This window comes from Vombatus ursinus, unplaced genomic scaffold (assembly GCF_900497805.2).
Source record: "Vombatus ursinus unplaced genomic scaffold, bare-nosed wombat genome assembly UNPS02014812.1, whole genome shotgun sequence".
In the NCBI taxonomy this organism is placed as follows: Eukaryota; Metazoa; Chordata; class Mammalia; order Diprotodontia; family Vombatidae; genus Vombatus; species Vombatus ursinus.
The window spans coordinates 77,373,094-77,398,556 of record NW_020954590.1 but is presented as its reverse complement, the minus strand read 5'-3'; the positions used below and the strand labels follow the sequence as shown (position 1 = coordinate 77,398,556).

The 25,463-nt window shown below is 36.9% G+C and overlaps 1 protein-coding gene across 1 annotated transcript in view; it reads left to right on the top strand.

Annotated features, from left to right (window-relative positions):
* LOC114053993 (short-chain dehydrogenase/reductase family 16C member 6-like) overlaps positions 1 to 25,463 on the top strand; it is a 37,827-nt gene that overhangs the window by 578 nt on the left and 11,786 nt on the right. Inside the window, exons 2-4 of the mRNA XM_027877095.1 lie at positions 9,110 to 9,422; positions 23,823 to 23,954; positions 25,039 to 25,138. Coding sequence (XP_027732896.1) covers positions 9,110 to 9,422; positions 23,823 to 23,954; positions 25,039 to 25,138 — 545 coding nt within the window. The remainder of the gene's footprint in view (positions 1 to 9,109; positions 9,423 to 23,822; positions 23,955 to 25,038; positions 25,139 to 25,463) is intronic.

The following is a 25,463-nucleotide window of genomic DNA, read 5'->3' as shown; positions in this document are numbered from 1 at the left end:
AATTTTTATAATGCTATGTCCTCCAACCAAAAAAAAAAAAAGAATAAAAATATTTTATCTTCTCTAGGATAAATATCCCCAGTGCCTTCACATAGCCCTCCTATGGAAAGGGTTCAAGTCTCCTTATCCATTGTATAAGTTACTTTCCTCTGGGATATTCCAACTCTTCAAAGCCCTTCCTAAAATATAGTGCCCATAATTCAACAAAATACAACAAATGTGGACTAAGCAGAAAAGGGAATATCAAGACTATAAACTCTCTTCTTTTTGATTACATGAGTCTAATGCAGCTCAAGATCATATTAGTTTGTTGTTCTGTTTTTGTTTGCTTGTTTTGGCATGTTTTTTTTTTTTTTACCTCTATCACCATATTGATGAAAATGAAGTTTGCAAGGCACTAAAACCCTGCGGGCTTTTTCATAGGCACATTACAAACACTAATCATTTGATCCTCACAACAATTCTGTGAGGCAGGTGCTATTGTTAGAGCCATTTTACAGTCAAGGAAACTGAAATAGACAGAGGTTAAGTGATTTGCTGGTTGACTGACTGAACATCCTTCACCCCTTTCCCCCACTAGCAAGAATGAGATTGGAGAGTTGAAGATGGCTAGGTTGAGAACCTAGGTGATGGAGGAATTGTGATACCCTCATCAGAAACAGAGGATTTAGTAAGAAGGGTAATGAGCTCTGTTTTTGATCATTGAGTTTGAGACAACAATGAAATATGCCCTAAAAAAGAGAGAGAGAAAGAATGAAAAAGAAAAAAATAAGCTTCCATTTGTACTCTAAAACTAATACTAATAAAACTAATACTTCACCAAATGGATAGCATTTTTCATCATGAGTCCTTTAGACTTGAGGTAGATTATCGTATCAATCAGAGTAATTAAGTCTTTCTCAGTTAATTACAATATTGCTGTTATTGTGTAAATTATCTTCCTCATTCTGCTCACTTCACTTTGGGAAATGGCTGAACAAGTTATGACATATGAATACTATGAAACACTATTGTGCTACAAGAAATAATGAAGGAAGTGGCTTCAGAAGAACCTGGAAAGATATGTATGAACTGATGAAAAGTGAAGTGAGCAGAATGAATTGATGAATAACTTCTGTCCTAATGGAACCTATAGAAAGCAGGGTCTCTTAACCTTTTTTTTTTTGTCATGAACTCTTTGCCAGGATAGTGAAATTGAGTGATCACTTCTCATAATAATGTTTGGGCTTGCTTTTAATTCACAATTGAAGGAAACTCTAAATTTCAGTTAGAGGTTAGTGAAAATAAAGATGTTATTTTTCCCCTCCAAGTTCTTGGATCTCCTGAAATCTATGCACAGATCTCTAAGGCTCTTTACAAATCCCAGATCAAAAACTTGTGTTCTAGAGATGGCCTATCCCTTTCCTCTAAGGAAAGACCCTCATACCTATTCCTTAGCTTGAGTATTCAATCTTTCTATTTTCTACATTACATTCTTCTACCCTATAACCTCCTGACATGGATTAGGATTGCCACATCTCTTCAGCTTTTTTTTTCCTTCCTTGCAACTATTTTTCCAATTTTTTAAGTAATCTTCATTCATCCTGATGACATTAGGAATAAAGATAGTTGCCTATAGTTCTTAATTTTCTCCTCAAGAACAGAAATCTAATTGTACTTCATACATACGTAACTGTTCCTTAGTATTGACAGAAACAAAAATATAGCATATTCTCTGCAAGTCACTACAAAATTCCCCTTTTCTTCCATACCTGTTAGCAGCAAGATACTTAGGTCTTTTAAGATCTTATTGATGACATTTGGGGGCTAGATTTTTTTTCTTCTCTATTTATTTATTCTTTCATTTTTTTTAAACTGGGACAATTAACTCTTTTGTCTCATGCAGTTTTCATTTATGAATTCTTGAAATATAACTCTGAAAAACCAGGCTTTGTTGAAGTCCATTGGGATTCAAATGGAGCTACTTGATTATGCCTTTAAACCCAAATCACTCTGGCTCTCACTGATTAGCCAATAATGGGTCCCAGCCCTAACCTCACTTACTCATTTTTTGGGTTTTGGTGGCTCAGAGTGAGTATAAATAGCAATTTTTTCTATTCTAGCCAGAAATGAGTCTGCTTCCATATCGGTTCTTTTGAGATGGCAAACTAGGCCATCTTTTGCTTCAATGCTTATCTATCCTTCACTCACAGAGGCTGTTAAATCCAATTTACTTGCACGTCATGGCATCACCCCCCTGATGTCATGGTCCTCTTCCAGAACAAAGCACAAACTGCAGCAACCTACTTAGCCTTTAACTACTGAATAGGTGTTGCCTCAGATAAACTGAGACCTGGGAAAGACCTTAGCATAAAAAGGCCAAGATCTACTGTATCTGGGGCCATCACCAGTTGTTCTGACCTATGTCTTGCCACTGGACTCTGAATGACTCTGAAGAAGAGAATGAAGCTGATGACTTTGCAAATCTCTGCCTCACTTAAATGCAATTCACTTGCAAATCAAGACATCTCCCTGCTGATGTCATTGGTCCCATTGGAGCATGTAGGAAGAACAAACAACAGTAGTAGCAGGAGTGGCTAAATTGCATGGTTAATTGCTAAAACTAATTGCCTGATTACCACATCTATTTACTACATGGTGGTAGAAATTTTCTGGGAGTTTCTGAGAGGGGCTTACTTTATATACGGCAAATTTCTCACCTTTTATTGTAATATGATGTTCACTTGCCTTGATTTGCAATTAGCACTTTCCTGCTGAGTCCAAATGGAAACAGAAGCTTCTCTGGTTGATTCTCAAGCAGGAATTTGGCAATTCAATTATCAGCAAAGCTCTGTGAATTAAATCTAATCACCTTACCTCACTTCTCTTTTCTCTGAAGCTCAGATCCTCCTTCACTTGATTTTCATTAAAGTCAAAATGACACAGGTAGGAAGTAGCCATGCTGGAATTAAAGCCCTAGCTTTCTTACTCCAAATCCATTACTCTTGGCAATACACAATTCCATAAAGGGTATGGAAGGAAAATATGGCAGTAGTTAGATGGGGATAGAAGAGTCAAGGGAAAGTTTTTTTTTAAACTGTGGAGACCAGAGCAAATTTTAAGGCATATATGAAAGAGCTAGCATAGAGGGCAATATTAAGGATGAATGGAAGAGAGAAATAAACTGATGATGTCTTAGAGATAGCAGTAAAGAACAGGATCAATGAACTCTAACAGAGGGATCAAACTTAGTGAGGAGTAGAGATTGTTCCCCTCTCCATCTGTAAACTTGGATAGAATAGTACCTGCCATACTTAGCAAATGAGGGAAAATATATATATATATATATTGTGTGTGTATTTGAGTATATATATTTCATATAGTATTTTGCAAACTCTCAAAAGCCCATATAATTTTTATCAGCACTCAAAAAAAATTACTTAGTTTAATCACTCACCGTATTCACTAATACAGTCTCCAAATAACTTTCGGCTTTTTCCAAAAGTGAAGTCCACCAAGACTTATCACAATGGAGAATATCCAGAGTAGGAACTCCATAAATACTGGCATCAGTGCCAGTGTAGGCCCATCTCCCAACAATGACTCCTTTTAAGGGAAGAATATTTGTTTGTATCTATGGGTCCTAGCATATTTGTCTCATAGTAAAAACAACATACAACTCTTATAAAAGAGCCTTCTTCTTTACAATAACTATGAAGTAGTTCATGCAAATAATATTCCAGTTTTACAGATGAGGAAACTATGGCTCAAATAGGTTAAATGACCTGCTTAGGGTCATACCAGCTAATAAAGGGACTTATTAGCTTCAACCAAGGTGCTCTAAGTCCAAGTTTGTGCTACACCTCTCTGCTTACTTGCTTTCAGCCAGGAGCAAGATTAGTCATAGAATTTAGCATGAGGAATATATTGTAGTTCTGTACTGATTCTTTGATTATTATAGGCAGTTATGGTTCTTTATTGACTCTTCCTCCACTGCCTCCCAAAACAGCCATCCTTAAAAACAAACAAACAAACAAAAAACTCTCACTCTCTATCCCCTCTACTCCCATTCTTTGCCAATTTTTTTCTGAAAGCCTCCAGTCTTCTTACATGTTGCTTCCCTCCATGCACTCTTTGAACCAACTACCCTGGCATTCTTGTTGTTTCATGCATGCCATACTCCATCTCTCAGTTCTATGCCTTTTCACTGGCTATCTCCTGTGACTGGAATATTCTGCCTCCTCACCTCTGAATCCTTACATCTTTGGCCTCCTTCAAATCTCAGCTCCAATCCCACCTTCTGCAGGAGGCCTGTCCAACCAGGAAAAACTGGGGGACCACCTCAGCTGCTAATGCCTTACTCTCTGAGATTACCTTCCATTAACTCTGTTTATATGTGGTATACACATAGTTGTTTGCATCTTGTCTCTCCCATTCAAATGTGAGCTCTTTGAAAACAGGGTCCATGTCTTTGCCCTTTCTTGTATCCCTAACATTTAGCACAGTGTCAAGTGTCACGTAATATTGTCTTTGTAAATGCTTGTTGACATAACAATATTAACAACAAAAAGAAACTGAAGACTATATAATTATAATAACTAGGTTTGGCCCCACTGGCAAGATGAAAAAATTGTACCTACCTTCGTAGAGATAAAAGGACTATAGATGTGGGATTTGCATATCTTGGTTAATGGATTGGTTAGTTTTGCTGAATGGCTTTTTTTCTCTTAGTATTTCTTTTGTTATAATGAATGATTCTCTGGGTAGGGAAAAAGGAAAGGACATAATTAGAAATGAAAATAATTAAAAAAAGATATCTATTTATATTAGTAAACACAATAACAAGGAAAGATTAAAACATTGCAGCTTCCAGCATTAATAAATCACACATCAAATAACAAATCCTTTCAATAGCCATAGAACACAGCCTTCATTATATCTTTGGAAATTCTATAAGCATGTGCTGTTTGTAGAAAAGAAATCCAGTGAAGAAGTCCAGGTGGTGAGCTGACAGCTTTAATTAAAAAACCCTGCTTTGAAAAAGTTTTTAAAAATTAACAACATGATGATAAAACACCAAAAGAGATGGAGAAAATGTGGCATGTGAGGGTTAAAAAAGAGTAAAATTCCTTTCAGAATAAACAATCTCATAAAACTAGATATAAACCACTAATCCATATGCTTAATTACTAACCCAATCAGCTTCCAAACACTGTTGCATAGTCAATTAATGGTTGCCATAGTAAACTAAAGTGCATAAGGACTTTCGACAGGATATCCCATAAAAGTGGTATCTGGTAGCCTTAGATTAGATCAGTCTCTCTGAAATGAAGCCTGGAATCCTCATTGAACTAATAAGTATAGATAACAGATAGATAGAAAGAAATACATATAATATGTTAAGCATCTATTATATCAGAAAGTTTTTATATGAAGACAAAAATTCCTAGTGAATCGCACATGACTTAATTCTTTCCGTTTTAGGTCACCAAAATTCATTCTTTCAAGGACAAAACCTCTTTTATCCTAATTTTCACAGAGCTTGCAAGACACTCAGGAGATTCTCTAACCAAGCCTTCTACCTTCAGGTAGTCAGAGCCTATAGACTATTTTCTGTTTTTAAAGATCTAGGAAGAAGATTCTACAGACTCTAAGACAGCCTTTCCCAGGGTGAATCTATATTGCAAGTAAAAATTTTCTTCCTCATGTATGACTGCTTTCATTCAATGTGATTTAAGTACATTTTTCTTCTTCAGTACTCTATGGAGATGGAAAACTAATGTGCTTCATAATAATCATTCACACACTTGAATATAGTCACCATCACCCTTTATCCTTTCTGCATCTAGGATAAACACTACTTATCTTTCTTCATAACACAAGTTGTATATCGTTTTAATCATTTTTTATCTCCAGACTGTTGAGAGTTTCTCTGAAAATTTTATTTTAAAGAACACAGAGTGAACTTGGTCACAACATTCTGATAAGTTCTTCTCCAAACAGAACATTACAACACAAAATATTCACTGCTTTTTAAAAAACCCAATAGCACTGATTCATATTCAGGAGATCCACTATGATTCTAAGTATTTTCCCCCACATTGAACCAACTGTCAACATTATTCCATCCTGATCTGTGCTGTTTATTTTGTTCAGAGATTATATTGCCATGTATTTGTCCCAGAGGAATCTTTGTCTGTTTTCAGTAAACTCTCTAATTTAGGCCACATGTGACCTCAAGGCCCCAGGTTCCCCACCCCTGGTGTACACCACAGTCTAGGTGCTTAAAGACTATTTGGGGAGACAAAACATATCTGTGAAAGTATATACAAAATAAATACATAGTAATGGGGAGGGGACTAGGGGTATTAGTAGCTAGAGGAATCAGGAAAGACTTCATACAATAAGTGGCAAAGAAGTTAAGTCTTGAAGGAAACAAAGGACTTAATTCCATGATACCTAGTGAATATATCTAGGACTCATTTTATATCTTGCTCACTTCTGCCCCTATTTTTTTGCTATTCCTGGTTACTTTCCTGCTCCAAAATACTAAGTGGGTCCACAGCCTAAATGTTAAAATTCAAATTTCTCAACCTTATATTGAAGGCCCTTGAAGAGAGGGTCTTTTTGTCTCTGTACCCCCTGGACCTAGTACTTGCCATCTAGTAGGTATTTAACAAATCCTAATATCACCTCTTACAGGAAACCTTTATTGATCCCCCAGTTCTTAGGCCTCTTTTCTCAAACTGTCATGTATTTATTTAGCCCCAAGATGAGAAAAGTCACAAGGTGGAAGGGATAACTGTACTTTTAAAATGTGAATTCCAGGGCTGAAATGTAGCAAAGAGCTGAGACCTGGCAGAAGAATTCAGGAGTGCAGCCTGGAGAGGAATGGGGTATAAAATAGATATCAATTCAATTCAATAAGTATTTACTAAGCACCTACTATATGGCAGTCATTGACTTAGGCATAAGTCACACAGAAACAAAAATAAAAAAGTTTCTATCCTCAAAAAGCTTACATTCTGCTATATTGAAACAGCCAAGCAATCTGGAAGGTAGTGTCTATGGGTAAGGGATAGAGAAACACTAAAACAAGTCTTACTCCTCAACTCTTTTTTTCTAGAATTCCATTCAGAATGAAATATCATGTATGTTTGTTTTATTCAAAAACTTGGGAATCATATCATATGAGTTTGAAAACTAGCTCTGCTAATTGCTACCTATGTAATCCTGGAAAAGTCATTTAACTTCTGTAGGATTCAACTCTTCCTCTATAAAATGAGGGAAATGGGCTACATAGCCTCTCAAGTCCCTTCCAGCTCCAAGTGTTTGCTCCTAATACCCAGCTTTTTATCCGATTTGCCTTTGACTTCATTCTTGGTGTTCCCCAAAAGACTAATGGCCTTTTTTTTTCAAGGAGTCAATAAAGGGTCTTCTTTTGCATAATATGCAGCCTGCTTGTAAGGGACTACTCAGATCAAATAGCATCTGGTTATCACAAAGGATGGTAAATTCTAGAAGGGGAGCCATAACCTACTATTTGTTTCTTTCTTCTTTTTTTTACAATGGTTTTAAGAATTAGGCTACTAGGGAGCCTAATTTACTAGGCTGTTTACTAGGGAGACAGTGTGGTATGATGGAAAGCATATTGAACTACAATTTCAGAAGACCTGGATTCTAGATAGGTAACTGTTTATGCTACCTTTGACAAATCACATCATCTCTCTGTAAAGTGGTGCAACTAGATTACCATCATAGGCTCCCAGGTATACATCTGGAAGGAATGTTTGTCATCATGTGAGGAAACAGTCTCAGACAGTTTATGGTAGCTAGGAGTCACAATGGATAGAATGCTGGATTCAGGAAAGTCTTCAAATCTTACTAGCTATGTGACCCTAGGCAAGTTCCTTGACCTCTGTCTCAGTTTCTGCATTTGTACAAAGAGGGAAATAATATCATTTGCTTCATGATGCTGTAATGAGAACTGGATGTGATAACTTAGGTGAAATGCTTTTGCAAACCTTAAAGCATTATCTGGGGTGTCCCAAAAGTCTTAGTGTGGTTTAAGCTTTAATAGCTGAAAGCATGAATAGCTTAAAACCACACTCAGATTTTTTAAACACCCTGTATAAGTATTAGCTAATTATTATTAAGGGATACCCAGCTCTGTCTCTATGATCCCATGTCAATAGAAAGTAATACCTGCAATGCTCATAATGCAAGGTTTTTGTCAGGATCAAATGAGATAATAATTATGAAAGTGTTTTTAAAAGAATCTAATGTGTTGTATAAGTATAAAGTAGACTACTAGATCTGGAAAATTATGTATTGACAAGAAGTCTTAGAGCAGGAATTCTTAACTTTCTTGTGTGGTAGACATCTTTGTTAGTCTGGTAAAGTTTAAATCTATTTAAATCTAACTTTAGAGTGTTTGCACCCAGAATGTTATCCTTCTTAGACTAATGTTTAAATGTATTGAGTAAAACATGTAAAATTACAAAGAAATTCAATTATAATGAATTAAAGATGTAATTTTTTTTTCCATCCAGCTTATGGAACTCCCGAAATCTATCCACAGAGGGCCTATAGATGCCAGTTTAAGAATACCTCCTTTATATCAGCATCATATATCAGCATCATCACAGGCACTTAAAAAAAATAGAAAAAGCACTGGACTAAAAGGCAAAAGGCCCATAATCTAGGCCCTGGTTCTACTGCTTTCTGATAATCACATAACCTTACACTGACTATCTCTGTGAGCCTCTAATTCTTCATTTATAAAATAGGCTGATAATACTTGCTAGCCTACCTGTTGGAGTTGTTATGAAAATTAAATGAGATGAAAGTACTTCATAAATCCTAGTCTTGTGTAAATTAAGGTATAATTATTAGTATTTATGTGATTTTAAAAACAGGCAAAATTAATCTTTAGCAGCTCAAACTGTTTCCAGGAAGTAATATCAAGAAATTGCTTTCTTGATCCAACTAAATAAAAGGTTTAACTCATCAAAATAACCTGATTCATTGCATATGCCCATTTTGTAACTTCTTTTACTCTAATATACATTCTGACTTTTGACTTTCTAATTATTAGGAAACACCTTTCTTCAAACAAATGACATGGAAGTCTCAAAGAGATAAGCATATTTTGGGGGAAATTCCTCGATTACTTTGTAGAGTCTGTAATCTTCCATATCATTCCAAAACCTAACAAGAAAGCTGCTGGTGAAATCATGCTAACAACAGGAGCTGGAAGTGGCCTGGGAAGGTTATTGGCCTTAAAATTTGTCCATTTTGGAGCGATTGTAGTTCTCTGGGACATTAATCAAGAAAGTCTTGATGAAACATGCAGGTTAGCCAAAGAATACGGTTTTTCAAGAGTGCATGCCTACATATGTGATTGCAGCAAAAGACATGAAATCTGCAAAGTGGCAGAACAGGTAAAACCTATTGTACTTCATACCCAATAAATCACTGCATCTGATCATCTGATTGTACTGCTTGGAGAGGAAAAGAGGAAGAGTTGTCAAAAATCCTCTAGACTTTTTTCAGGATGGGGAAAATCTGGGCCAACCACCTGAATATTACTGGGATTTTTATAAGTTTTTAAAAATGTAAGTATTTAAAAATATTTTAACATTCTTTTTTTTTAATTTGAGTTCCAAATTCTCCTCCTTCCTTCTATCTCTCCTCCACTCATTGAGAAGGCAAGCAACATAACAGCAATTACACATGTGAAATTATGTGAAACATAATTCCATATTAGCCATGTTGAAAAAAATAAAATAAAAAGCAAAAAATTGGGGAAAAAAAAGTATGATTCAATCTGCACTCAGCGTTCATCAGATCTCTCTCTGGAAGTGGTTGGTGTTGTTCACAAGAACAATCCCCAAAATCTGAAAAAAGTTCTAAGAAGAAATTTATTAGGTTATTTGGTAAAGGAGAGAACTCCCACCTCCACATTCTGGAAGGATCTTGTCAAAGGTTTCAGTAGACAAGTCCCACACAAATCATCTGACAAAGGTATCACATGTGAGTCATACATGAATTACATGAATGTTTGGAATGAATTCAGGACTTGAAGGAAACCAAAATTACTTGTAACCATCTCCAGCATGTTAGAGAATTACTGGGGTCAAGATAACATTCTGGGTGCAAACAATCTAAAGTTAGATTTAAATGGTATGATAATGAATGAGTTTTCCAAACAATATAATAAATAATAATATATTAAATATAACAATAAAGCATTCTTTCCACAGTAGCATTTTTCATCACAGGTCCTTTGGAATTGTCTTGGATCATTGTACTGTTCAGAGTATCTAAGTTTTTCACAGTTGATCACTGTTACAATACTGTTGTTACTGTATACAATGTTATCCTGATACTGCTCACTTCACCTTGTATCAGTCCATTGAAGTGTTCCCAGGTTTTTTTCTGAAACCATTCTGCTTGTCATTTCTTATAGCACAAGAGTAATCCATAACAATCATATACCACAACTTGCTCAGACATTCCCCAATTGATAGGCATCCTCTCAGTTTCCAATTTTTATCACCACAAAAAAAGAGCTGCTATAAATATTTTTGTATATATGGATCCTTTTCCCTTTTCTTTAATGTCTTTGAGATACAGACTTAGTATTGATATTGCTGGGTCAAAAGGTACACACAGTTTTATAGCCCTTTGGGTACAATTCCAAATTGTTTTCCAAATGACTGAACCAGTCCACAACTCCATTGCATTAATGTCTCAATTTTTCCACATCCCTCCCAGCATTTGCCATTTTCTTTTTCTGTCATGTCATTTAATCTGATAGGTGTGAGATGGTACCTCAGAGTTGTTTTAATTTTCATTTCTCTAAATAATACTGATTCAGTGCATTTTTAAAATGTGAGTATTGATAGCTTTGATTTCTTCTTCTGAAACCTACCTATTCATATCATTTGACTATTTATCAATTGGGGAACAGCTCTTAAGTGAGGCCTTTGTCAGAGAAACTTGCTAAACAATTTTCTCAGTTTCTACTTTCCTTTTAATTTTGATTACATTGGTTTTGTTTGTGCAAAAACTTATTAATGTCTTGTAATCAAAATTATCCAATTTACCTTCTGTGATCCTCTCTACTTCCTGTATGGCCATAAATTCTTCATTTATTTATAGATCTGACAGTTAAATTTTTCCATGCTCCTTTAATTTGCTTATGATTTCACCCTTTATGTCTAAATTATGTACCCATTTTGACCTTATCTTAGCATACAGTGTGAGATATTAGTCTGTGTCTAGTTTCTACCAAGTACTGTCCCATTTTCCTAGTAATTTTTGTCAAATGGTTAGCTTTTGTCCCAAAAGTTTGGATCTTTGGGTTTATCAAACATTTAATTAAGATGATCATTTTCTACTATGTATTGTGAATCTAATCTATTCCACTGATCTGCTGCTCTATTTCTTAGCCAATACTAGATTGTTTTGATGATTTCTGCTCTGCAATACAATTCAAAATCTGGTACTGCTAGGGCACCTTCCTTCATAATTTTTTCATGAATTCCCTTGATATTCTTGACCTTTTGTTCTTCCAGATGATTTTGTTATTATTTTTTCTAGACCTATAAAATAATTCTTTGGTAGTTTGGTATGGCACTGAATAAGTAAATTAACTTAGGTTGAATTGTCATTTTTATTATATTGGCTCAGCATACCCATAAGCAATTAATATTTCTCCAGTTGTTTAAATCTGAATTTATTTGTGTGAAAAGTGTTTTGCAATTGGGTTCATATAGTTCCTGGATTTGTATTAACAGATAAACTCCTATGTATTTTATATTGTCTGCAGTAATTTTAAATGGAATTTCTCTTTCTATCTCTTCCTACTGGACTTTGTTGGCAATATAAAGAAAAGCTGATAATTTACATAGATTTACTTTATATCCTGCAACTTTGCTGAAGTTGTTAATTATTTCAACTAGTTTTTTTTTTTAATTTGATTCTCCAGGATTCTTTTATCCTGAAGGCCCAAAAAGCTTCTCTGCCTTCATGGGGTATTTCTTAGTTCCCCTGTGAGAGGTGAAATTTAAGATTGTAAGAATGTAAAACATATATTTTATTTTTTTTAGTTGTTTATAAATTAAGATTTTAGCCTCTGGAAAACACATTTATGCTTCAGTCGATCAATAAACATTTATTAGCACGGTGCCTGGCATGTACTTAAGTGCTGAGGATAAAAAAAAAGAGGCAAAAAAAAGACAGTCTCCACCCTTAAGAAGTTTACAATATAATGAGAGAGACAATATTAAAACAATTACATACAAAGCAAGCTATAGACAGGATAAATAGGGACTAATTAAGAGAGGGAAGGCACTGGAACTAAGAGGGGTTGGAGAAGGTTATCTGTAGAAGGCAGGATATTAGTTGGGACTTAATGGAAGCCAAGGAGATCAGTAGTCAGAAAAGAGGAGGTAGAGCATTCCAGACATGGGGGAAAGCCAAAGAGAATGTCCAGAGCAGAGAGATAGAACAAAATGGTCTTGTTCATGGAACAGCCAGGAGGTTAGTGTCACTTGATCAAAGAGTATGTATGGAGGAGTAAGGTGTAGGAATACTGAAAATGTAGGAGGGGACTAGATTGTAAAGGGCTTTGATGCCAAACAGAGCATTTTGTATTAGATCTTGGAGGTAATAGGGTGGCACTAGAATTTATTGCGGGGAGGGTATTACATGATCAGACTCACACTGTAGGAAAATCACTTTGGTGGCTGAATGGTGGATGGAATGGAGTGGGAAGAGGCTTGAGGCAGGCAGACCCACCAACAGCTGTTATAGTAATCAAGGTGTGAGGTGATGAGGGCTTTCACCAGAGCGGTGGCAATGTCAGAGGAGAAAAGAGGGCATTTTGGAGAGATGTTGCAGAGGTGAAACTGACAGGCCTTGGCAACTGTTTCAATATGGGGCACAGCAGGCAGGGATGGGGGTGGGGCGGGGCAACTGGGTGAGAAATAGTGAGGAATCCGAGATGACGCTAAGGTTGTGAGCCAGAAGGGAATTATGGGGTTAAGTAGATATACCCATTTTTGTAGGTCTTATTTTAAAGCTGTGCTTTCTCTGTGGAAGAAGTAACCTGAAGATTCAATGCTCCCAGGGCTCTGAGCCATCCTACTACCCCTTAAGATAGGTGCTCCAGAACCACTGAAAGAAATCAAGAAAATGTATGACTGTGTTCTCTGATTTCAAATTCCTCAAAACATAAAGGATATATCTTTGCCAGACTCCTTAGTGTGAAGGCAACTCAAGAAAAAGGAATTGTTTTTTCCTTAAATAGTATTTTATTCTTTCCCACAATTGCAAATCAAGAAAATTTTTAGCATTCATTTTTATAAGATTTTGAGTTCCAAATTTTTCTCTCTCCCTCCCCTCCCCTCTTCTGAAAATGGTAGGTAGTTTAATATAGTTTATACATATGCTATCATGTAAAATATATTTCCATATTCATCATGGTTGTGGAAGACAAAATAGATCAAAAGTAAAAAATAAAGCACAAGAAAGAATAAAGTAAGTGAAAAAAAATATGCTTCAATCTGCATTCAGACTCCATCAGTTCTTTATCTGAATGTGGATAGTATCTTTCTTCATGAGTCCTTTGTACTTGCCTTGGATCATTGCTGAGAAAAACTGAGTCATTCGTAGCTGATCATCACATGATGTTCTTGATGCTGGGTACAATGTTTTCCTGGTTCTGCTCATTTCATTTTGCATCAGTTCATACGAGTCTTTCCAGGTTTTCCTTTACTCTGTGTGTGTCTCTCTGCTTCAAGTGTGTTTCTTGTAAGCAACATATTTTTTTTGATCCACTCTTCTATCCACTTTCATTTTATGGGAGAGTTCATCCAATTCACATTCACTATTATGATTATGACCTGTGTATTTCCCTCCATCCTATTCTTCTTCCTGTTTCTCATCTCTCTCCTTTCACCCTGTCCCACATCACCAATGTTTTGCTTCTGTGTACCAGCTCCCCTGATCTGCCTTCCCTTCTGTCAGTCCCCACCCCCTTTATTTAATCCCCTCCCTTCCCACTTCCCTGTCAGTAAGATGGAGTTCTATATTTATCTAATTATGTATATTATTCCCTCTTTGAGCCAATACTGATGAGAGTAAGGTTCCAGCAATGCCCATTGCCCCCCTCTCCACCATCCATCTTCCCTTCCACTGTAATAGATCTTTCTCACCTCTTCATGTGAGATAATTTGCCCCATTCTTTCTCTCCCTTCCTTCTTCACTCATTTTACTCCATTTTCTCATCCCTTATTTTTATATCATTCCCTCAAATACACCTTATACCCATACCTTCTGTCTATGTTTATTCCTTCTATCTATACTGATAGTGATGCAATTTTTAAGAATTATGAATATCATCTTCCCATGTAGGGGTGTAAATAGTTTAGCTCTATTGAATCCCTTCTGTTTTCTTTTCCTTTTTTACTTGTTTATGCTTCTCTTGAGTCTTGATATTGGAGGTCAAATTTTTAGTTTAGTTCTGGTGTTTTCCTTATGAAGGCTTGAATCCTATTTTGTTGAATGACAATTTTTTCCCTTGATGTATTATGCTTAATTTTGCAGGTAAGTGATTCTTGGTTGCAATCTTTGTTCCTTTATGCTCTGGAATATCATGTTCTATGACCTCTAATCCTTTAATGTTGCAGATGTCAAGTCCTGTGTGACCCTGATTGTGACTCCCCAGTATTTGAATTGTTTCTTTCTGGCCACTTGCAGTAATTTTTCCATGACCTGATAGTTCTGAAATTTGACTATAATGTTCCTTGGGGCTTTTATGTTAGGATCTCTTTCCTGAGGTGATCATTGGATTCTTTCAATGCCTATTCTGCCCTCTGGTTCCAGGATATCAGGACAGTTTTCCTTGATAATTTCTTGAAAGATTATTGAAATGCTGATGTTGCCCTGAGGCCCACAGGGGACCCTCATGTCTGGTACTGTGCTGTAGGGATGGGGTGGGGGTTGCCTGATCCTGCTGGAGGCAGTAGGGCTCTTGCAGCTTACCTGGTGCTGAGCTGGGGTTCTAGTGGTGGTTTCTGGCATGTGCTGAGGTCCAGTAAGGTTTTTCTGCATTTCCCAGCAGGGAGTAGCTGCGGGGGTAGGGCAGGGGGAGATATGAAATAGGAGGTAGGGCAGGGGGAGATATGAAAGAGCATTTCTTGAAAGATGCTGTCCAGATTCTCTTTTTGATCATGGCTTTCAGGTAGTCCAATGATTCTGATATTGTCTTTCCTGGATCTATTTTCCTGGTCCATTGTTTTTCTCATGAGGCATTTTACATTTTCTCCCATTTTTTTCATTCTTTTGAATTAGTTTGATTGATTCATGATGTCTCATAGAGTCATTAGCTTCCACTTACCCAATTCTAACTTTTAACGTGCTGTTGTCCTCAATTTGCTTTTTGTACTTTCTTTTCCATTTGGCTGATTGTACTCTTTAAGGAGTTGTTTTCTTCAGTGGATTTTTGTATCACCTTTTCCATCTGACCAATTCTACTTTTTGAGCAGTTTTCCAAGCTGTTGATTCTTTTTTTTTTTCATAAGTCTCTTGAATCACTCTCATTTCTTTTCCCCATTTTTTCTACCTCTCTTATATGATTTTAAAGTTCCTTTTTGAGCTCTTTCATGAGTTCTTTCTGGGCTTGAAATGACTTCCCATTTTTCTTTGAGGTTTTGCCCATAGATATGTTGACATTGTTGTCCTCTTCTGAGTTTGTGTCTTGGTCTTTCTTGTCACCATAATAACTTTCTATGGTCAGATTCTTTTTATGTTGTTGTTTTCTGCTCATCCTCCCCCTCCCTTTTTTTTTTTTTTTGCCTTTTTCCTTCTTTTAAATTTGAGCTCTGCTCCCAGGGTGGAAGGGTACTTCCTCAGTTTCTTGTGCCAGAGGCTGTAGGCCCTGGCTGTTTACCAGATGCTATGCTGATGTTGCCCTGAGGCCCACAGGGGACCCTCATGTCTGGTACTGTGCTGTAGGGATGGGGTGGGGGTTGCCTGATCCTGCTGGAGGCAGTAGGGCTCTGGCAGCTTACCTGGTGCTGAGCTGGGGTTCTAGTGGTGGTTTCTGGCATGTGCTGAGGTCCAGTAAGGTTTTTCTGCATTTCCCAGCAGGGAGTAGCTGTGGGGGTAGGGCAGGGGGAGAGCCTACACTGAAATATGTGAAGGTCTGGCCCCTGGAAGACACCTACCTGTCTGGAGCTGCACCGAAGCACATGGAGGTCCAGTTTCCATAAGATGCCTGCCTGGGACAATGCTAAAGCACTAGGAGGTCCAGCCATGGCAGGGTGCCTGCCTACCCAGGGCTGCACCGAAGTACCTAGTGGTTCTTGGAGGTGGGGTCTGCTGGTTCCCCTGGCTATGCTAAAGTGTTGACATTTGATTGCTCCACCACACTGGGGCTCAGGATCTCCCACTAGTTTGCTGAGATGGGGCTTGCTGCGGCTTGCTGGAACACTTTCTATCCTGGAATGTGCTCCCCTTTTATCTGAATGAGATGGACCTTTCTTTCTGATCCTCCAGTTTACTCAACTATAAAATAATGGAGTAGTACTACAGCAGAGGTTCTTAACTTGGGGTCCACCAAGGGGCAGACAGATTTCAGGCAGTCCAGATCTTGCATGGGAAAAAAATCATCTGTATTTTCACCTTTTTATAACCTTTCTTTCACTAACCTTTCTTTATAATACTGTGTGTTTTTGTTTTATGCATTTAAAAACATTATTCTGAGAAAGGATCTCGAGGCCAAAGGAGTTCATCACACACACACACACACACACACACACACACACACAAAAGCCTAAGAATCCCTATGTTGGAGGATCTCTAAGGTCACTTCCCATTCTAACTCTCCAGTCTGATGCATTTTTGTCTAAAGTATTTCTTATTTCTGCGATCATGTACTATTTAGTAATCTGATATCTCTTATTTTAATCTTTTCTTTCCAAACTGATTTGAATCTAGGCAGCTATAATAAGTGCCTTTACCCCAGAAATTATGTCACATGAGATTTCATCACAGGACACTGTTCCCTGTGCTCTGGGACAACATGTAAGTATCAACATTCACAAAGGTCATCAGTCCTCCATTTATGGCTGGAATGCAGATACAGTGAGTGGCTACCACAATCCTTCTCTGTCCAATCCAATGATGACTGGATTGACATTGACTCCACTGCCATTTAGAATTGTAGATTTTTGAACTAGCAGGGTTTGTAGAGATGAGGTAAGCCAACCCTTTCATCAAACAGATGAGGAAATTGAGATCCAATGAGATATAGTGACTTATCCATGGCAACTCAGCCAGTTAATGGCAGAGCCCAAACTGGAGTCCAGGGAACTTCTGACTCCCTGAAGACTGCTCTTTCCTCTACACCACAACTCCTCCCTGTAATCTACTTCTATTCTTCCAGATCTTACATTCACTATCTTCTCCAAAAGTATCATCTATATTGCTTTAGAGCACTGACTCTTAAAAGTGTTGTCTAAGGTTAAAGATACTATTCTTACAGCAGGCAAAGTGGCAACAAGCATTCATTAAATATTTGCTCTATACTAAGCCCTCAGCTAAGCACTGAGAATACAAATCCAGGAGCTTACATTCTAATGGGGAAAACAATATGTACAAAAACAGGCGTATGCAAGATATAGACAGAGAATGTGGGGGAGAGGTTCTCTAGTTCTAGCACTGATGACTATACTTTTGTTTTTGGCCTAAACTGGTAAAGAAGGAAGGTGATAATCCTTTTGAACTCTGACTGGTTACCCCACATCTGGTGTATTGAGTTCCCTTCTAGATGCCACATTTGGGGAATAAACAAGAAACCACCTGGAGGAGTATAACCAGGATGATGAAGGGCCTTAAAATTATGCCATTTGAGGGTCAGTTTAAGGAACTAGAGATGGAGAAAAAAAGACTTAAGGAGACATGATATCTATCTTCAAGTATTTGAAAAGCTGTAATGTAGAAGAGTGATTAGATTTGTTACAACCCCTTGGAGAAATGAGGTAAATATTTGTTTGCAAATGGATATTTTTTTAAATTATCTCATCAAAAGCAATATTATTCTTCCACAGAATCATGGATTCAGAATTGATAGGGACCCCAGAGGTCATCAAGTCCATCAACTCACTGAAACACAATACACCGACTCTTTTCAAACATGAACTTAAATACCTTTAGGAATGAGGATCTCATTACATTCCTAAGAGAGCATCATATGACAGAAAATATGCTATTTTGGGAGACACTGTATGTCATCGTCCTAAGGGGCTCCAAAAATCCATCTAGTGACACAGGGGTGGGGAACCTATGGCCTCAAGGCCACATGTGGTTCTTTGACTGAATCCAAACTTCACAGAACAAATCCACTTAATAAAAGGATTTGTTCTGTAAAACTTGGACTCAGTCAAAAGGCTATACCCAAGGACCTAGAAGGCCACATGTGGCCTTGAGGCTGCAGATTCCCCACCCCTGATTCTAGTCCAATGAATATTTGAACAAAATTCCCTTCCACAGCATCCCTGAATAGATTATCTGGTTTCTTTGGGGAAGAGACAAGGGGAGAACTTTTAATTTTAGTGATATGTTTTGTTTTTACATTACACACATTTACAGATTGCTCCCATTTCATGAAAGGTCTCTTGTAACAAAGTAAAACAATTGTTTATTGTTTAGTCATTTTCAGTCATATCTGACTCTGTGACCTGTTTTGGGGTTTTTCTTGGCAAAGATGCTGAAATGGTCTGCTATTTCTTTCTCCAACTCACTTTATAGATGAGGAAACTAAGGCAAACAGGGTTAATTGACTTACCCAGGGTCATATAACTAGTAAGTGTCTGAGGCTAGATTTAAACTCAGGTCTTTCTTCCTGTTTCCAGGTGCAGCACTCTATCTTCTGTGCCACCTAGCTGCTCAAAAATAATATAACAACTTCATCTGAAAAAGCATGCAACATTTCACATCTGTAGCATTCTCCACCTCTCTAGTTTTTAATTAACAAAATTCTAATTTTCTCCCTTCAGTCCTCTACCCCACTGGATAAAAAAAGAAAATTAAAAACAAATTTATTCTAACAAATATGTATGTATATATGTTACATATACACACACATACATTATTTATACATATATACATACATACACACACATATATGCAAAACAAATTCCCCTGAAGGTTATATACAAAAATATCTATTTCTCATCCTGCACCCTAAATCCTTCAGTTCTCTATAATGGATAGCTGTTTCAGCATCAGTCCTCTGGAATCAAGAACAGTCATAGTTCTTAAAACTTTCAAAGTAGTTCGTCTTTATTGTGTTGTTGTTATTGTATAAATTGTTCTCCTGGTTCTGCTTGCTTCACTCTGCATCAGTTCATATAAGTCATCCAGTTTCCATGCAAAGATTTCCACTGATGAAGAACCCATGACCTCCTGAAGCAGCCTATTCTACTATTTTAATATTTCCTTCAAAATCTGACACTTTGTGATCTCTACCCATTGCTCCTATTTTTCCCTTTGGGACCAAGCAAAACAAATCTAAACCCTGTTCCACATGAGAGCATTTCAAATATTTAAAGATATCTATCACTTCTTCCCTTAAATCTTTTCTTCTCCAGGCTAAACATCCTTCAGCTGATTATTGTATTGCATGATCTCTACTTCTCTTCCTTCAGAACTTCTTAAACTTTTTCCACTCCAGCTGCCTTCAGCACTTCTTAATCTGTGGGTCCAGGTTGCTGACCTGCTCTTACTTGTCAATATGCAATAATGACTAAATGTACTTAACCCCTTGTCCCCAAAAAATACCCCTTTACACAAACTATGGTTTCAAAATTCCAGTTCTTTCTTATCACTGGCCTCTTGCACCATGACTCTCGCTGGCAGATACCTAATGAAATGAGTTGAATGCTGCCCAAGGCAAAACATTTTATGGTCAGCCAAAGCTACATATAAATCACAAGCTAGATTGAATTGTATCCCTGGCAAGTACCCATGAATAGAAGATTGGGTCACCCAAAACCAGAAAACCAACAGACTAAATAATGAATACTAATCTTCCAAATGAATGATAGATACATTTACAATTGTATAATGATTCTCAATCAGGTAATAAGCCTGTGGACTGTGAACTACTATAGCCTACCTCACTAAGAATCTATTATATTTTCCATTAGTCCTTGTTGCAACAGACTCGCCCTGAAATAAAAAAAATATATCTACTTAATCCTCACCCTCTCCACCCTCCATCATACTCCATACATCTTAACTATGGATGGGCAAGAGGAATATATAAGCCAAGAGAGACTAGATTCACAGAGGCAAAAGTGCTCCCTTCAGCACCTGGTAGATGGAACCTAGGACTATGAACCCAATGCACCTAGTAGACAGAACCTGGGGCTATATATCCAAAGAAGAAAACATGATAACAACCAGAATTCCTCAGTTGGTGGAAACCTTCTACCAGCATTATTACATGAAGTCACAGCTTTGAGCTTCAGGAGGGCATTCTAAGAGAAGATGTCAGGGCACTGCCTTCAGCTTAATGAAGAATGGATATGGCAAGTTTGCTGCCATAAAAGGATGCTTTTCTTTGTTTAAAAAAAAATGCTGTTTTAAGTGAAATAAGTTCCCAATTCAGAGAATCACAGAATTTCTGAATCTCAGAGTCAGAAGAGGCCTCAGTGGCCATCTTGTCCAATCCATTGCTAAGAAAAAAAAAGAATTCCCTTCACAGGATACCCCAAAAGTGGTCATCCAAGCTTTACTTGGATACTTCAAGTAAAAGGTACTTTGGTGAAGTTCTAATTGTTGTAAAGTTCTTTATATCATTTTTCTTTTTTTCAGCTTACACCTATCATTCCTGCTTCTTTCCTTTACAACCAAACACAATTCTAATCTCTCTTCCCATTTGATAGTCCTTCCTCAATAATTCTTCTCTTCTCTAGGCTAAATATCCCTTTTTTATTCAACTGATCTTCACATAACATGGACCATCCCTAGCTGCCCTTCTCCAAACATTCTCCAACTTATCATGGTTTCTCCTAAAATGTGGTCTCTAGAACCAAACACCGTAATGCAGACGTGGTTTAGCAAGGGCATCCTATAGCAGGACTATCATCTCCTTATGCTTTGCTTCTCTTAATGCAGCCCAAAATACCAAGATTCTCTTTCTGATGCGTCATTTGTGCCCCTATTACTTGGGATTGGGGTAATTGGAGAGGACTAGCATCTCTGGTGTGAGGGCTTGCTAAGCCCTTTGCAGGGCTGCTCATCTACCTTTGGTGTCCATCTTTCACCCAATTCTAACTCCAAGAAACTCCAAGAAGCTGTAGCATACTCAGTGGCCACACCCTGGTGAAATCATCTCAGCAGACAGGCTAAACCAGGTTGAAGGTAACCAACAGGCCTCTTGTTGGTGAATTATGGGGATGTCTTCCCCTAAACATTTCAAAACCTCCCCTGGAAGAGTGAGTGGATAAGAATAATTTGTTCCAAAGCTCCTGAAGCCAACTGGAGCTGGCTTTGTAGAATGCTTACAGCTTATTCAGACATCAAAGACATGAAGGTCATCCACTGCATATCGGGCCAACGTCAGTCATGCTGACTTTTGTCTTGCCTTCAATGACCCTAGAGAGAGTGACGTTGATGATTGTAGATTGGGGGGAGGGACCAGAAAAAGACATTCTGCAATGTCAGACAAAAACTCTGGGGATGAGTGTGTCTTAAAGTCCTACAAGGAAGAGTATCCTATTCTTGAGCAGGAAAACAAATATTTGTTCAATCAAACCAGCAATAAATTAATGTAATTATGGATAATAGCTTATTTTCTAGACTGCTTTATGATTATAAAGCACTTAGAGATAGTCAGAAGAAAAGCGAATGGAACACTAGGCCTGTAGTCAGAAAAACCTACATTCAAATCTTGCTTCAGACACTTACTGGCTATGTTATCCTGGGCAAGTCACTTAAAGTATGTTTACCTCAGTTTACTCAACTGCAAAATTGGAATAATAATTGCACTTACCTCACAGGGTTGTTGCGAGGATTTAACTAGTTAATATTTGTGAAATATTGGCACCCTTAGCACAGTGCCTGGTACATAATAAGTATTACATAAATGATTATTCACCTCCTTTCCACTGTCTCATTTGATCTTTCAAAACCATTCTGTGAGGCCTATAATATAAGCATTATTCACATCTTACAGAGGAGGAAGCTAAAGTTCATAGAGGTTATATGACTTGTCCTTTCTCTTATACTTTTTTCTGTATATATTATTTAGTGTGTGTACGTATATTTGTTATTTTCCTCAAAAGAATGTAAGCTCCTTAAGAGCAGGGATTACTTCTTTTTTTGGTCTTTGTGTCTCCAGCCCTTAATTCATTGCCTGGCACAAGTGCTAATTAACTAGTTCAATTAGAAAATGAAGATTTCATTGTCTATCTAAGATGTAACAGTTTAGCAATTTGTAATCATACCTTTAGAAAGAATATATTATGTATAAAGATATACCATCCTTTATATATCATGCAATAAGCTATGTGGTATAGTGGATAGAGCACGAGGCTTGGAGTCAGAAAGACTCATTTTTCCATGTTCAAATCTGGCCTCTGACACTTACCAGTAAGTCACTTAACCCTGTTAGGCTCAGTTTCATCTCTAAAATGAGCTAGAGAAAAAAATGGCAAACTACTCCAGTATCTTTGCTAAGAAAACCCCAAATGGGGTCATAAAGAGTTGGGCATGATTGATAAATGTCTATACAACAAATTAAGAAGATCTGGGTTCAGGGCTTGCCTTTGATACCTAGCTAATGACTGTGTGATTTTGGCAGGCCACTTACCTTCTCAGTGTCCTAGGAAACTCTAGGATTAAAAATTGCAGAGCATGGATAGATCTGCATTGATAAAGTCATTTTCCTCATTGGGAGTTCCCTATACCAGTGAAATCACAAGTCTAGTAAAAACAAAACACACACATACACACACATACACACACACACACACACACAACCAACTTTATATAACTAAATTGTTAGTAAACCAAACAAAAATGTCCTACTTGTGTTTTCTTAGGAAATGACTAGCATGATAGATTTTTTCTCTCACAAAATGATACATCCAACATTTATTTGTCACTTTCTCCTTCAATCATTTTAGCCAATCGATAGGTGTAAAATGATATTCGAGGTTATTTTAATTGTTTAATTTTAAATAAAGATGGGAGCAGGGCAGAAAAGGTGTCTGGTTCAGAGGCATGATGGAAAAAAATCCAACAGTGAGACAGATACTACTCACAAAACCTATGACAGTCTAGATAACATACTCTATGTGAGTTCCCTCTCTTCCAACTGGTGCTATGTTTAGTTGGGAGAGAATGTGACCCAGATTTACACTGAAATTGTTTGGTTCCTATTGATTTCAAAACATCATCTCAGTTAATACCTTTGGTATGAATTAATTTTGTCTACTGGCTATCCATGAAAGGTAAATGGATTACTGAAGACTTGTGAGCTACAATTATATACTGTATATGCCAATAGAGTATAGACCAACAAAGTACCTTTAATCTATGGGTAGTCAAGCCTTAGGACCTCTGCCCTACAACTATGAATTGGAGGGATGGCTCAGCGGCAAGGTGTATTGGGGAGTTTAGTAGAAGGGAGTCTTGGGGGAGAAAGATCATGAGTTCTGCATGTTGATCCTGAGATATATGGTAATACGACAAAGTCTGGGAACAACAAAATTCAAAGGTCACAAGTTATACAAGTTATTTGGGGGTTTTCTCCTATTCAGGTTAAAAAAGAAGTTGGTGATGTTACCATCCTCATCAACAATGCTAGAGTTCTAACAGGAAAACTATTCCTTGAGACTTCAGATGACTATGTGGAAAAATCTTTTCTTGTCAACACCTTTCCTCATATATGGGTAAACTATTTTCTTTTTTTTAAATGTAAAGATTATATAGTTGGTTGTATTTCTCTAAATACCTGTTTATATCCATTCACTTATGAAAAATCTAATAGGGATACAGTTGGATTGACAAACCAATTATTAGTGATCTGGTTTGGCCTCATCCTTATTCATTTTCATCTGATTCCTGCAGACTTAATTTATTTCATCTTCCTACTACAAACCTCTTCTGGTCTGGTCCCAAACATAATCCCCTTTCCTAACTCCCTCTAATTAAGTCATGACTTTTTAGATTGGCTAGAAATTCCCTGGCCAAAAATATGGATTGCATTTATAACAGATATGATATGAAAGATAAAAATTATCTGAAAGATATATCTGAAAATATCTGAATGACAAGAAGATAAATGCTAGTCAGAAAGTCTATGACAACACAAAAGAGGTGTATATACACACACATATATGACATACATATGTGTAAGTTATACTTATAATGCCCTTTTGCAGGGAATAGAAATAGTGAAAACAAAGAATAAATACTCTATTTGCAAAGATGGGAAGGTGTCACTATGATTTTTAATGAAAGAATGAATGAATTCTATTAAAATAGCTGAAAATATTTTGTAGTCAACTATCCCAAATCACTTGACCAAATTGCAAAGAGTCACTTTTTCTCACTGAAAGTTACCTTCCTCAAATGTGTTTTCCTTCATTTTGCCCATTTAGCTATCTATTATCATGGTGTCTTTGTTTTTGTTCAAATTTGCGGAGGGGTGGAAGGAAATTAAATTGTTACAAGAAAATCTGAAATCAAAAGACTTTAGCAGATTAGAAAATTAATGGTCACTTTCTATACTAAAAATACAAACCTAAAATGTCCCATTGATTCAATTAGTAAAAACTTCATTTTTATTATTAATTTGCACTTATTTAATGAACATTTGACTGGACTGAAAGCTTTTTGAAGGCAGGGTCCACATCTTACATTTCTTTGTATCTGCCATTGTGCCTAGCATAGATCTTAGCACACGGTAGGAAATCAATAACATTAGTGGACTGAATTCATAAAATGTTGGGGTTGTCTACTTATGTCTCTTAGACTTACAAAGCTTTCTTTCCTGCCATGATAGCTTTCAACCATGGTCACCTGGTCTGTATTTCAAGTGCAGCTGGACTAATTGGTTTGAATGGACTAGGGGGTGAGTATTTTATGTTGGTGACCTGGTCCAGGGTGAAATGGACCCTGCAGTTTTGATCCTGCCTAAATTTATGAGAAAATCTCCTTAATGAATTTGAATTAGTCTATGTTCAATATAAACTAATTCCTCTCTGTCTCCTGTCAATGTTAATATGGGATTGCTTAAAAGAAAAGATTAACTTATATGCTTGCTTTTATAAAAAAAAATTTTCAAACTTTAGGAAAATGGTTGTTTGGTTTTTAATATTTCTTCAATATTAGAAATTTCTAGGGTACAAAGAATGCTTTATTATTCAAAACAAGTTTGAAAGCATGTTCTATTCTAA